The sequence below is a fragment of the Equus asinus genome, chromosome 11, assembly GCF_041296235.1.
Source record: "Equus asinus isolate D_3611 breed Donkey chromosome 11, EquAss-T2T_v2, whole genome shotgun sequence".
Taxonomy (NCBI): Eukaryota; Metazoa; Chordata; class Mammalia; order Perissodactyla; family Equidae; genus Equus; species Equus asinus.
Window position 1 is genome coordinate 1,104,201 of NC_091800.1, and position 14,251 is coordinate 1,118,451.

At 55.7% G+C, this 14,251-nt stretch overlaps 1 protein-coding gene across 33 annotated transcripts in view; it reads right to left on the minus strand.

Moving 5' to 3' along the window:
• Positions 1-747: 747 nt before the first annotated feature.
• The window catches only part of LOC106839451 (ral guanine nucleotide dissociation stimulator-like), a 36,713-nt gene continuing 23,209 nt past the window's right edge, over positions 748-14,251 (minus strand). For 7 of the 33 annotated variants that reach the window (XR_011506752.1, XR_011506742.1, XR_011506751.1 and 4 more), the window contains 19 exons: positions 13,934-14,124; positions 12,674-12,961; positions 12,231-12,283; positions 11,292-12,122; positions 10,071-10,310; positions 9,222-9,332; positions 8,171-8,364; positions 7,455-7,562; positions 6,600-6,790; positions 5,933-6,457; positions 5,179-5,394; positions 4,757-4,945; positions 4,159-4,228; positions 3,170-3,380; positions 2,794-2,868; positions 2,176-2,208; positions 1,681-1,802; positions 1,384-1,475; positions 748-1,049 (listed from right to left, as the gene is read on the minus strand). Coding sequence is in view for 6 of the 33 variants with exons in the window: in XM_070520259.1 (XP_070376360.1) it covers positions 988-1,049; positions 1,384-1,475; positions 1,681-1,802; positions 2,176-2,208; positions 2,794-2,868; positions 3,683-3,781; positions 4,159-4,492; positions 4,757-4,860; positions 5,179-5,394; positions 6,600-6,790; positions 7,455-7,536 (1,410 nt within the window). In the remaining 27 variants the exon portion in view is untranslated. Of the gene's footprint in view, positions 1,050-1,383; positions 1,476-1,680; positions 1,803-2,175; positions 2,209-2,793; positions 2,869-2,891; positions 3,381-3,619; positions 3,782-4,158; positions 4,493-4,756; positions 4,946-5,178; positions 5,395-5,932; positions 6,458-6,599; positions 6,791-7,454; positions 7,563-8,170; positions 8,365-9,221; positions 9,333-10,070; positions 10,311-11,291; positions 12,143-12,230; positions 12,284-12,673; positions 12,962-13,933; positions 14,125-14,251 lie in introns of those variants that run through there. The other 26 variants (XR_011506747.1, XR_011506743.1, XR_011506745.1 and 23 more) reach the window with 26 other exon arrangements.

The following is a 14,251-nucleotide window of genomic DNA, read 5'->3' on the forward strand; positions in this document are numbered from 1 at the left end:
GATTGTTGGGAGCACTAGGTTTCTGGAGGGAGACCTGGCTGAGGCCCTAAAAGCTGCATCCCACAGCTTTCCCCTTGGATAGACAACAAGCAGGAAATGGTATTTGGAGTCAGGGACCCGAAGCCCAGGGGGATCCAGTCTAGGTCAGAGGTGAACAGGGAGCCCCTAGTGGGCCCGAGAAGGCAGAGTCCTGCCTGCCCATGGTCCATGTCCACAGGACCTTCCTCTGGCCTCATCCTCTCTATGTGCACGTTTTGAGCTTTTGACGGTATTTTCCCCACTTAGAGCTGAAGCCATTCTGGAGACTGAATCAGAAAACAAGGTCCTAATCTGTGTGCAAGAGAAACTGGGAAAATGTTCCCTCTTCCGGCAGAGTGTCGAAAGGCAGCCACTGTCCTGGGCAGGACGTGTGCTAGGGACAGGCACGTGCTAGTTTGACAGACACGCCCAGCTTAGTGGTTGTGGCTCTGCCCGAGAAAACGCCTCCAACCGCTTAGTCCCAAGAGGTCGGAGGGGCCATCTCTGCTCCTGGACAGGTTGAACCACACTGCAATGATCCTGTCCTTGGCGGGAGGGGGACTTGGGCATGTCCTTCAGTAGCCAGGGAGGGGACTGGCACTTCTCCCTTCTCCACATAAACTGAGCTGCTCACTCTGGGAGATTTCTAAATTTGAGGAGGAATGTGAGTTTCTGGATCTGGTTTCCATGAGCGCTGCGAGCGAAAGACTCACACCTCCACTCCCAGGATTAGAAAGAAGCAACAATTTAATATAATACTCAAACGGAGCATTTACCATTGACAACAAAATATGGCCCCGCCAAATAGGGAAATAGGTGCTGGGGAAAAGGGGGGAGGGAGAAGAGGGGTTGGTGCCTTCCCTCGTGGCCAACGGGACCCCAAGAAACAGATCACAAAGTTCTCCTCATCAGAATCAGGGGAGGTGGCCCTGTGCACCCTGAGTGTCAATGCTGTGTCCCCGCTGTAGCTCAGCTGGTCTCAGGAGGGTCATCAACCACCACCACTGGGCCCTTGGTGGAGGGTCTGGTGTCTGGAGAAAGAGAGGCATTTCCTGAGCCGCCTGCCCTGGAAACACAGTGCACACCCCATCCCGGTCCCCACTGCGCTCTGTGCTCCAGCCCTGTGCTCAGTGCTCAGTCAGCCAACAGCACCCCATCTGTCCCTGACACAGGGGCTGATATTTAGCGTCACCCACTTCACAGAGGAGGAAACCAATCCCAGGAACGTGAGTGCAACTTCCCAGGACAGGACTGCTCAGCAGTGGAGCTGGAACCCAGGGCCAGCTGTCTGCCTCCCCAGGCCCACACTCAGCCTGAATTTTTCCTGAGCCCATGGATTCAGCCACTGCCGGTCTAGACACTCACTCTGCCCTGAGCGGTCCTTCTTGTGTTTGAAGAAGAGTCGAATCTTTCTGACCCAGTGGTATCGGGGCTCCAGCTGGCAGGACAGGCTGTAGCTACAGGACAGAGCGGAGCTGGGAGCTCTCAGGAGCCACACATCACATGTGCATCCTGCAGCCTGCCAGCAGCTGGAGTCGAAGGACCCCAGGGGTCGCCATGCAACCAGATCTGAGGCTGACCATGGAGCCATGGCCATGGGCTCTGGAGCTGGTCAGCATAGAGAGTCTGCCCTGCCCTCCCCCAACTCATGACCCGACTCACCTCTCCTCCTCGCTCAGGGGCTCCACGGCCTGGAACCAGGCCCCAAAGTGCTCGTCGGGCTGCACGGTGTACAGATTTGCAGCCTCCTGGAGCAGCTCGATCTCCTCCATCAGTTTGAATTGCTAGGACAGAGCAAGCACAGGATGCTTACAGGGCCTGAGTGGGGGACCCTGCAGGGCTCGTGGAGGGGCTGAGGAAGGGGGCAAGGGGCCAGTCTGGGGCCTTTGCCCACTTGGGAACCCTCCCTCCCTGCTATTCCAGTCAGGACTTGCCTGCTCTCACACTTGGCCCAAAATAGCTCCTCCTCCAGGAAGGAGTCTTTGATGCCAGCCCTTCCCCCACCCACCAATGCCATAGGATCCCTAGCTCTGTATATCGAACTGTGCAAATAAATGTTCCACCCTGGGGATTGGGCCAGAGGGGGTGCTGCCCACTGCTGGGGGGTCTCTGATTTCCAACCCCCACCCTCCCCACCGGGAGGCCACAGCCGCTCACCTCATTCCATTTCCGACAGTTGAGCACATTGCCCTGGAAAGCAGACAGCCGCAGTCCATCAGAAACAGCCCCCTTGGCCAGCACTAGCCCCCGTCCACACCTCTTGCAATGCTGCACTACTGCCAGTGGGCAGGCCCATCCAGAGCCCAGACTTGGACCTGGGCCAGTCTCTGGGCTCCAGAGCAGGGGGCACAGAGCAACTGAGGCAAGAGACCTTGTAACCCAACCCTCTCTGATGACACGTGGGGAGACTCAGGCCTCAGGCAGGAAGAGACAGCTCAGCCACTGATGTGCTTCCTGACTGGGAGGGGCCCGACTTCTCTTCCCTCACTGGCAGGTCCAGAGGGAGACGCTGAATCCAGCTCAGACACCACCTCCTGCGGCCACACAGTCAGGCAGCTCTGAGCCTCAGCAGCCCAGGGAACCTGGACAGTGGCTTATGCAGAGCCTGAATCACCCACTGGGGAGATGGGCCTGACACCCCAACTCCCACACGAGGCTGGAGGCCCTGCTGAGAGGACCTTTGCCAAATGCAGAGAGCTCAGGGCTCAGGACAGGACTGTCTCCTCCCCAACCTCAGGAGCCTGAGCCCCTGGAGCCACCTCCGGGCTCACTCACCTCCACATAATCCTCCATTGTAGCATCCAGCAGCTCCAGGGAACAGAAGAACGTCACCAGGGAGGGGACGACACCCTGTGCCGCCATCAGGATGGGCATGGTGATGAGCTCCCGCTCTCAGGTGCCCCCATGAACCTTCCCCTGAAACCCTTCAGCCCAGCCTCCTGCCCACCCCACGCTCCCACACAGAGCAGCCTAGGATCCTCAGGACACCCCAACACACACAATTCCCTCCCCCGCTCCCCTCCAGGAACACCAAACTCCATCAGTCAAGTCCCAGGGATGGCTGTTGGCCCCTCCCAGGGGCAGTGGCCCCTGCCCTTCCCCACCCCAAATCTGCCCTGCTGCCAGCCCTTCCAGGCCTCCTCCTGCTCACTGCCACTGCAGGCCCGTCATGCTTGGCAGCCACAGCAGATTCGCCTGAGGAGGAAGGCCCCTCTTCTGAGGGAGGTCTCCAGCTGGGAGGGGGAGCCCCCTCTCCTCTGACTCCTACACCCCTCGCCCACAGTCACCCTCTCCTGCTGCTGCTGCCTCTCCTGGGCTCCCTGGCGGGCCCTCTCTGCAGTCTTTAACACAGAGGTCGCCTCCTGTTGGGGCCAAAGACAGGGTCAGTGTGCCCATACTCCCCTCCGCACGTCCCCCAAGGCCCCTGATCTCAGACCCTGGCCATCGGCTCCAGTCCCCTGCTGCCTCTGCTCCACCAAACTGCAGGGTGCTCTGATTCTAGACCAGTCCCAGCTCCAGGACTCAGTCCTATGTGACCTTGGGCCTGCCCAGGCCTCCCTGGCCCTCTTTCCTCAGCTGAAAAGTGTGAGGAGAAAGTCACCTGCTTCCAGGAGTCTCCTGAGGACTCAGAGTCATCTGTGTGTCATCACTGCTCTCCCCTCACCTCTCGAGGAGGAGCCGGCACAAATCTCCTTGCGTTCCTGTCCTCCCTTGGATGGTAGCACCCCGCTGGGAGGCCTGCGCCGCTGATCATCTCCCTCCACTTCCCAGAGGAGGAGACGGAGGCCCCCAGAGGGGCAGTGACTGGCTCAAGGACCCACTGGGAGAGGCTGCTCCCCGTGCCAGCTACAGGCCCTGTCCCCGCTGCCTTCACCCCAGCCCTGGCTCCAAATCTGACCAAGGCCCCGACCTCTGGACTCCAGGGTTGCGTCCAGACCCCAGCTGAACAGACAGGGAGGGGGAGGGCAGGTTGTCTTGGGGGACCTGGCCGAGTGTCCCCGGCCTACCCCACCCTCACAGGGCTCTCTGACCTCCAGCCTGGGCCGAGCCTTGCCATAGCCTCACCTCCTAGGATCCCCTCGGGATGTTCCCCTCCCCCCTCCTTCTGGCCTCCTTCCAGATCTCCAGCCTCCAGGTTACCTGCACTAGCAGCTCCCTGCTCACGCGTTTCTCTCTCCTGACCCACTTCTTCCAGGTTCGAGAACTCTCCCTGCAGGGTGGGGAAAGAAAGCAAGCAAGCAAGCAAGAAAAACTGTGGCATGCTTGAAGGCAAGTCCCATTTGTTTGAGAACCCAGCAGATCCAAACTGCCTGGGGCCTGGATGAGGGATTTCACTGGGGTGTTCTGAGCTCTGGGTCCCCATGGGACTGTGGAGGGGGCCTCTCCTCTTGTCCCTTGGGGCCTCCATTCCCAGATGTCCCAAACAGATCTCCTTGGAACAGTGTTGGTTTCAGCTGCATAGAGGCTTCTGTTGCTGCAAAGGAAACACCTGAGAATCTCCACCTGGGCTCAAGCCAGGATCTGGTCTGGAAGGAAATGAATCCCTGGGATGGAACTGCTGGCCTAAGGGCGCTGAGAGACTCAGAGACCCAGCACCCAGGTCAGTCCCTGTGCCCGGCGTTCGCTGCCTCCCAGGTGGTCTCAGCTGACTTTGGGGGACATGCCAGCCCAAATCAGGTTGCCTGGGCCACCTCACCCTCATGGTGCTTGGCTGGAGAGCAGACCACCCACTACCCACCTGGAAACTTGTTCCCAGGTGTCTTGGAGACGGGCAATGGCAGGGCTCTGCAGGGCAGAAAGGATTGTGTGGAGGGAACAGAAGTTCCCGAGGGCTCGGCACTCCTGGGGAAGCGAAGAGATGGAGCCGTGAGGGGGAGCTGAAGCTCTGCTGCCTCTGGTTTCTGTCACTTCACGGACTTCTCCTGTCCTGGAGGAGACAGATGCCCAGGGAAGCCAGGGAGGGCACACCTGCCACCCGATGAGTAACACTGCTCACAAGGAATTGAGCTTGTCCCCACTGGGACCTCAAGTCAAGGTCAACGTGGCCCTGGCATGAGGGTCAAGGAACAGTCCAGGGACTAAGACCCCAGACTTCAATCCTGAGAGCTGAGAAACAAGAGGCAATTCCCATGCATCCAGACAGGGCGTGCCAAGGCTTACCTCAGCCACCCTGATCCACAGCTCAACCACCCTGGCCGTGTCCTGCGCTGTCATGCTCGCGTCCCCAAGGCAGGTGACGAGGATGCAATTGGCCACGGTGTTGTCGTGCATCACAGTGTCATGGACGGTGGGTGCCAGGGACTCGCGTTCCCTGTTGTCGCGCTCAGACCAGATGGAGCCGAGGCAGTGGGTGGGCACCAACGTCTTGAACAGCTCCTGCAGAAGATGCGGAGTGTCACCCGGTCCTGCCGCACCCCAGCTCAGCATCCACAGTCCCCCATAGGCCCAGCAGGGTGAGATCAGAACTGGAGCTCAGGAAGCAGAGCATGTGGCCTGAGGCTTGTGGGAGTCCCTGGGTTTTGTCTGTGTCCACTGAATGCACCCAGTCCAGGATGACCCCGGATTCAGGAAAGGAGGGGAAGGGAGGGGACATTTGCTCCCAGCCCCGTCTCACTTCCTCCAAGCTCCAGAAGGCAGCCCACACATGCCCACCAGAAGGGCCATCATCGACCCATCCCAGTGCCCCTCGGGTCCCACTCCCCATTCCCATGCACATTCCCCCTGAGGCAGGGACAACCCCCAGCTTTGTTTGACTGTCTCCACTGGAGTCAATACACATCACCTTCCTGATAAGTGCTGAGGCTGTCCCGGCCACCTGCGCAGATGGGGGATCCACCCAAGGACCTGGCAGCACTTCAGTGAGTGCCCATCCCCCACCAAAGGGCCAGACTGCCCACCTTCCACTCTCTCCCACCTCATTCATCGGCACAGCCACCCTGTACAGCAGGTGCTGAGTGTCCGTCTCTACTGTCCCCTGTTCGCTAGGGGACAGCGAAGGCTTGGGGAGAAAGAAATCTGCCCAGGTCACAGTGTTGATAAGGGAGGGAGCAGGGATTTGGACCCAGATCATCGGAATCCGAGCAGGGAATGGCAGGTGTGGGGCTGCTCATGGCACCGGGAAGGCAGGGGCCACCCGCCCAGTGAGCTCCTCTGCTCACTGCAGCCATCCTCGTCAGCTGCTCTGCCACCAGCTGGGGAGGGAAGTCCAAGATGTTAGGCTTCTCCTCCCGCAGCTGGTCCTCGGTGGTCACGGCCCAGGGGCAGCTGGGCTCTGGGGCTGCCTTTACTGGTGGCCCTTGCTCTGGTCCTGGAGTGGCTGACTCAGGGGCTGCTGGCTCCAGCTCTACCACACGTGGTGAGACTGCAGGTGCAGCTGGCTCCAGCCCGGGGGCTGGCACTGGCTCTGGCTCTGGAAGTGGCAGGAGCTTTGGAGCTGGCTCTAGAGCAGGATAAAGAGAAAGTTTCATGCACACACCTGACAGTTTCTGTGCCTTTCCAAAGATAGAAAGGACTCCACTGCCTCTAAGGGAATGCTAGCCCGTGAACCTCAACACAGTCTTCCCAGACTGCAGTCCCCTCACCTTTCCATTCAGCCTCAATGGCCTTGAGATGCTCCAGGTGGCCTGGCAGAAGGTAGGCATGGCCCTCCACGTCGGAGCCACCAAAGCTGACGTGCAGAGTGGCCAGCTGCAGGGTCCAACAGGGAAACCACAGGGGCTCCCTGCAATCCTGCCCTTGGCCCAGCCAGGTTCCCAGCAGGAAATAGATAGCACTGCAGGGAGGCAGATGGGCCAGAGAGTCAGTGGCCTGGCCTTTCCTTAAACACCGGCCTCCCAAGGCAATCTTGTTAGCATCTGCGCACCTGTGCCAGACCCTCCCCCTCCAGAGGAGGGCCCCATCCCAGCCCTGAGCCCTGGCTGGCTGACCTGGCTGTGGCAGGCCTGCTCATCCAGCAGGCTGAACACAGAGTCTGTGAGAGTCTCTTGTTCCCACTGACATTCTCCTCCCCAAGGGTCTGGACAAAGCCCACTCAAGCCCTCCATGTATGTGGGCCACTGGAATGAAGACTCCAGCAGATTTGGGAGCAGCTTGCTCACACACCTCCTACTATGGACCTGGCGGTGGTGCTCACAAGGTGTGGATGTGGAGAAAGGGAGGCAGGAGGAGTTGGGACTCTGCTGGGAGTGGGTCTCTAGGGGACAACGCAGCCCAGCCTCCCTTCCAATTCTTAAGGGGCCTGGGACCCATGCTCAGCTCTCTTTGAGTCCAGTCCTGCTGGAGTGGAAGCCACCAGAAGTCAGCCCTCCCATGGGAATCAAAAGATGGGTGAGAAGCAGGGTTCTCCCAGGCCTGACCCAGCCACAGCCTCCATCCTCGCCCCGCACGCTGTTTGCTAGAGACAGGAGGCCCTTCTTCTCGACCCAAAGACCACTCACTTTGGGAGGTGGTCCTGTCCTCCAGCATCCCGCACGCAATGGGCCAAGCTGCCTCCATGTGTCCCAAAGGGGATGAGGGCATCGCCCGGGATGGAGGGTAGATGGGACCTGTGAATGATGTCAAGTGTGACTGTCTGACTCTCAGAATAGAGGGGAGGCCCAGGGAGGATGTCTGCTTCATTCACTGAGTGACACTTAGTGTGTCCAGAAGTCCTGCTCAGAGTAGGTCCTTCATAGACATTGTTGAATGACCTCCAACCAGAACCATCCCAGGTGTCTGAGTGGGCCTGTGGCCCCTCTGTGACCCTAGAGATCCCTAAGTGGCTACACCAAGGACAAGCACCAGGCCCAGCTGGATGGCATCTCAAACTCTTTGACAGGGTGCTCTCCAGGTGCTTTTCCAAACTCAAAAAGCCACAAGCCAGTGAAGGGAGAGGTGAAGTGAAGACTACTTTCCATGGGGGACAGAGAAATAATCACCACCAGCAACCACAGCATGGCCCACCACCCTCTCTGCAGAGCCGGGCACCAGGGAAGCACCTGGATGGCTGATGCCATTCATCCCTGGGAGAAGCCTAGCAAGTTCATCCTCTCTCACCCCACATTTCAGAGGAGCCAACTCAGGCTCAGAGAGATGTAGTGACATTCCCAAGGCAAGACACACAGCTGGCAGTGGGCAGAGTCACCACTGTCCTGAGGAGGAGGCAGGCAGTCACCTGGGAAAAGGCTGGTCCAGGACCTGGTGGGAAGTGCTGGAGCCTGAGTAGCTGTAGAGGGAGTTGATGACACTGCAGAGGACTCTGCTGGGGAAGGCTGGCAGCACAGACTCTGAGAGCCTCTGCATCATGCCTGCCTGGAGGGCACGCATCCTGCAGGCCTCAGTTACAGACAGAGTGGACTCATCTTCACGCTGGGTGGGATGAGGAGGACACAGGGTCAGGGCCAACACTGCGAACCACCAGCATTATCGAGGTCTGCAGCTGACCCAGGACCTCCTAGCCCCTCCCAGACATGTGCGACAGGAGACACAGGAGCTCCCACACTCAGCAAGGTTCTGGGCTCTCAAAGTACAATCTGACTTTGGTCCTGCGAAGGATTCCACATTGATCTCCCTCGAGGCCATTTGCTTGCTGAGGGACAACAGACCTCCCTCTGTGAAGAGCACCAGCCCAGGGAGTCCTCAACAGACACCCCCTCTCTAGAGAGGAGAACAGAGGCTTAGGTATGCCAGGTAGCTTCTCTAGGTCATGTGGGTCAGAACTGAGAGCTGCCCAAAGTGAGGGCTGAGGGCCAGCCCCTCTAACTGCCTGAGGCTTCATTGGGCCCCAACCTGGAGGGAAATGTTATGTGGCCACCCCACCCCGCCCCGGTCTGGAAACAGTGTACAAGGCAGTGACACACTCTGAGAATCCCTTTGACTTCCAAAACACGCTGATGGTTATTTCTCTTACATTAAAGGGAGTTTGGAGACCCTCGTTATCGAGGTTGCATGTTCCAAAAAAGGCAAAATTCAAAGATACTCAGGGCCTAGTGGGAAGTGACAACGTTTTCTCTAATCTTCCTAGGAAAATGCAAAGAGTGCCCTCCTATCCTCCTATGCAGCTGGTGGGGAGGAGCAGAAGTCCAGATTCCTTTGGGACTGTGGGACACTCATGGGGGACAGCCCTGTTAGGGTCCCAGGAGATGGGCAGTTTGAGGTTGGATTCTGGGCCTGCCCTGGTCATCTCAGGGGCCTGGGTGGGAAGACCCCTCCGTGCCCACTCTCACCTCAGAGCAGCCCTGGTTATTGATGATGGTGCGGTGCAGTTGGCCCCTGTCCAGGGAGATGGAGTACCCGAAGCCATCTGCCAGCTCTTTGACCACCTCCTGCGTGCAGCTCTGCAAAGACAGTGCCCGAGAGCCGTGCCGGGATGTCTCAGGCACCTGCCTCGACTTGGCCACAGGAGGAAACCCCAGCAGGGATCAGGTACCCAGCAGTGTCTGTGTAGAACTCCAGCCAGGAGGGAATGAGATGACCCCTGGAGGGCTCTGGACTGACATATGCATAGAGGAGCTTGGTCCCAAGCACCCACTCTCCCATCCTGCTAGCCAACACCTAGGCTGGGAACACGATGCACTGCCAGGCTTCCAACACCCAGCAAAGGGCTCCTGCCTAGGATGAGTGCCCCCTCAGCCCCGCCGTCCCTCACTCCACTCCCCCCGGACACACAAGGAGGCTCAGAGGGGTGTGGGGTTGGGATTCCATTGTGGCCTAAGGAGGTTGGCCTGCCCTGTGTTACCTGAGGGCTCCTCTTGCCAAATGGCCAGAGGTGGTGCAGGTGAGGGCCAAGCCAATGTGTGTAGCAACTGAAAAGGCTCTGTTTCTTGGCTTTCCTGAAGCCACAGCCTCGACAAGTCAGGAGACAACAGCAGAGCATCCTGCTCTCTTGAGTGTCTCTACTCAAGTGAGCTCAATAGGAGGCTATGTCTAGAATGTGGGCGCCTGGAGACCAGTGTGCTAAGTTCTGTTAGGGTCTGTCACCAAGGAAGTGAGGTCACTTCCTCAAGGTTCCCTTACCTGGGCCCCTTCCTTCAATCACACCCACCCAAAACCCCTCTGGGATCTTGGCTGCTCACCCTCCTTGCCCATGTCATCACCAGAATTGTACACAAATAGCCAGCACAGAGCCCCACACAGGACCTTGAGATGGAACCAGGTTTCCAGCTTGAGGAAGCTGAGTTCAGCTGAGTTCACGCCTCTCTTTCCCTAGAAGCTCTGTGTCCTGGAAACACCATTGTGCCTCGCAAGGCCTCCTCAATCCTTCAACCTGCACGATAGGGACGAGGCCAGAAATAGCTCCCTCAGGAAGTCCTCAGCTGCAGAAGAGACAGTAGTGACAACACCTGTTGTCTGGTTTCACTTGTGTCTGATGCACACACTTAGAGATGAAAGAATGACAAGAAGGGGTGGGCTATCGTGTGGAGTACCCCTTAAAACAGGCCTGTGTCACAGCTTTTGGGCCTTGAGCAACTCCCTGCCCCTCTGGGCCTCATTTACACATCTGCACCTTTAACGGGTTGAAATTAGAGGAAATTCAGATATTGCCAGTCACTGGCATGAAAGATTCCACGGTCTCCTGTTTCCCTTAGAGTCGGAACCAAGTGCCTCATGTCGGCCTATGTGGAGGGCAGCCTCCACCACGGCTCCCGGTGCTCACTGTCTCCTGCTGTGCACATCCTTGTGGAACCGCACAGTCATTAGGAAGTGACTTCTGAATAGAATGCAGCCAAGGAGTTGGGATGGTACACAACCCAGGGTTAAGAACAAAAAACCTGGCCCTTCCTTCTTACTCATTGTCTTTAGCCCCCTCCTTCTTTCCCTCCTCCTGTTTCCATCTCTCTCTCTCTCTCTGCCTCTTATATCTCTGGAACTGGGGGAGCAAGTGCACATGTGTTCAATTTCCCTATGTAGAGGCTCCATAGGAGAGAATGGAGGAAATGATCGGCCAACAGACAGGCAGGAACTCAGGCTTTCCGTCCAAACAAACCCTGTCAACATGCATGTGAGTGAACTTGGGAGCACATGGTCCCCGAGTCGAGCCGCAATAGAGATGCAGCCCAAGCTTCACAGAGAACTTGAGGCAGAGGCACCCAGCTAAGCCGTGCCCCATTCCTGGCACACACACTTTGTGAGAGCTTAAGGATTTGTACTTTCTAGGGGCACGGTCTTAGAGCAATGTCGTCAGAGAGTGACAGGAAAAAGCAGTCTGCCAGTCCTGCCACCCGTCCCTGCCGTACCCCCATCTCCCCTCCTCTCTCTTCTCAGGATCCTTCCAGCCACACCGCCACCTTTCTGACCTTCTCTGCTCAGACTCCTTTCTTCCTGTGAGTCTCTGCACCAGCAGTGGCTTCTCCCTGACACTCAAACTGTTCCCAGACACAGGCAGGCATGCCTCACATCTGTCACTCTGCTCACAGCAAATGTTACTCCTCTGAGGCCTTTCAGGGCCTCCCAGGCACAGTCTCCAACGTCACAGATCTCACATCTGCACAGTCACCTCATGATTTTCTCCTTCTTGGTCTCTTTTGGATAAAGTGAGTCCATGAAGCAGGGCATTCTGCTTGGCAGACGCAGAGGCAGCTTCTTCCGGTGCCCTCAGGAACATGACTGTCTCTTCTGGGTTGAATGTTTCCCCTCACAAGTCCATTCTGAATGGAAACTGTCATTTCACCTCTTTCCTGGGTCTGGTTTCTTCTAAGAACACAGGGAGCCATCCCTTCTCCCTGGAATGCTGCTCCAGCCCCTACACCCACAGCCAGAAAATTAGCGCCCAGCTTCAAACACCACCAATCCTGAAGTCAGTTCCTGCTGAGGCCTCCCATCCATTCTGTAATTCCATGGTAATGGCTGAGGTCACCTTTCCCCTGAGACTCAGCTCCCAGCCTTCCGTTGGCTTCTTAGAGGAACAGTGGGATTTCCCAGAAGCACTCCCAGCCTGGGCAAGAAAGGCTTTGAAATGTTCTCTATGTATTTTCCAGGACATGGGACATGAGGAGAAGTCATTTTGGTGTGTATGTGCAACAGTTTTGATGCAAAAAGTATCTTTTTCAGACAGAGATCAAAGAATGGGGCTACTGGGTGTAACAAGAAAATGGATATGCTGAGCCATCGTCTTCATGGTGTGAAGTCTTAGAGAGCAAAGAACATGCTTAAGAGCAGAGAATATGAAGACAATATCTTATGTTCAAATTCCAGCTCAATCACTTCCTAGATACGGTAGCGGGCAAGTTACTCACCTCATCAGTGCCTCAGTTTCCTCATCTGGTGTCGGCAAGAATGATAAGTGTACCTAATTTGTAAGGACATGGAGAGTATTAAAGGAGTTAATGTTTGAAAACTGTTTGCAACACCTAGCACCTTAAAAGCACTGTACCTATCCATTATAAATGAAATGGAAACATTCTTCTGATGCTATCTTTTTACTCCAGAAGGGAGACTAGTGCCTGGATGGATGTAGACAGCACTCCCTGAGACAGGATGAATCGAAGAATGAACAACACTGTTGAAGGCATTTCCAATGGCACATCCGCCTCCTTATGGACATTCTCTAGCAGAATCACACCCAAGCATCCCTCCTCTCTCCTGCATCATATTCTGGGATTCTATCCAGAAATCATGGGGGCTTCTTGCACCCTGGCACCCACACCCACTACAGGTTCTCTTCCCTCTAGCAGCAAACCTTAGGCCTTGTCCTGATGGCTGCAGCCCAAAGGCTCTGCACTCTGATCCTTTTCTTCACTTGAGGGAGAAGTGCCATCTCCAGAACTGGGCACACACAGTGTGAGCCTTGGAGTGAATGTCTCCCTGGCCGGTTGTAGGTGGAAGAGCACCGTGACAGAATGGGACTTAGGGAGAGTCTTCCAGGTGTGCTCAGAAGGGGCCCAGCCAGGGCATTGGTCAGCAAGGTCTGGTCTGGTTGGTGGACCTTGGTGGCAAATGAGTGGCGGGGCAGCATGTTTTAGAGGTCCTGGCAGGAGACAATTCATAGGATGGTCATGAAGTCAGAATCAGCCTAATGAGCTCCAACTTAATCCACTGTCATCTGTTCCCTGACTGGCTGACTAATCCAGGAGTGATTTAGAAGAGTGATATTCGTGTTCTATCATCTTTTCATTGGTTGGCTACAGCTATTATTCTTTACATAACTTGTATATTTCTAAAAAGGAAAGGAAAGGTTAGTTTTGTTACAACCCTTCTAGCAAAATTCTCCCTAACATATTGAATCACTAACAGAATCCACCGCTGGGAACCTCATATAAGATGCTGACATTTACTCTCTGGTTTCATATCTTCCTGTTTGGTACATTCTCTTGACTTCTGGCTTCTTTCCTGAGGTTCGTCCACTCAGGACAATGTAGGAGTGCAATCTCTTGCTACTTCAGAAGTAGTGGGGCAACTCTATGATGATGTTGCTTTTGTTTTGTGACTGTGTGTGTGTGTGTGTGTGTGTGTGTGTGTGTGTGATGAGACTGTTTTCTGCATCTTGCCGCGTGGGTTGGATTGACTCCTTTCCTTGGAAAAATTGTCCCTTACCACTTTCTCTGGGCTTTATTTTCATGGCTTGAACAGTGCTGTGCAACAGTAGAATCGACACTCTATCTTATGGAATTTAAACTTCTTTTAGTAGCCACATTTCAGAAAGTAAAAATAAACACGTGAAACTAATTTTAATAGTATATTTAAACCCATTAAAACCAAGATATTATCATCTGGCCAGGCAATCTATATAAAAATTATGATAGAGATAGTTGAATTTTTTTTATGATTGGGATCTAAAAATCCATTTACAGCACAGTCTTCATTTGAAAATTGAAATTTTCTACATATTCAGTTTCTGTGTCCCCCAAATCAGAACCTGGGCTGACTTGTTAGAGAGGAAATAAAGCAGAACAGGCATAAGTAACGATCACTGTCAATCCAGCTCAGCATGAACACTCACCACTGACAAAAAGGCTGTCCCTGAGCAGGGAGTAGAGGCCCCTTGGGGTGACACGGTGAGTCAGCTGGTTAAGCTCCCAGGAATGCTGCTGTCACCTGGTGTCTCTGTCATACTCTCCATCACGAGCCATGGGGTCAGGGTGGTAGGTGCAGACAGCTTCCACGCTGGTGGCTGCCCCATCGTCCGCAGGCCTGGGGAGAGAGGAATGTGGGGACTCTAGAGAGATGTCCTGAATCCTCTGATAATGGGGGCCAGAGGGAGGGAGGAGCAAATTGGCAGTCAGTGGGAAGAGTGAAAACTGGGGTGGTCTCTGAAAGT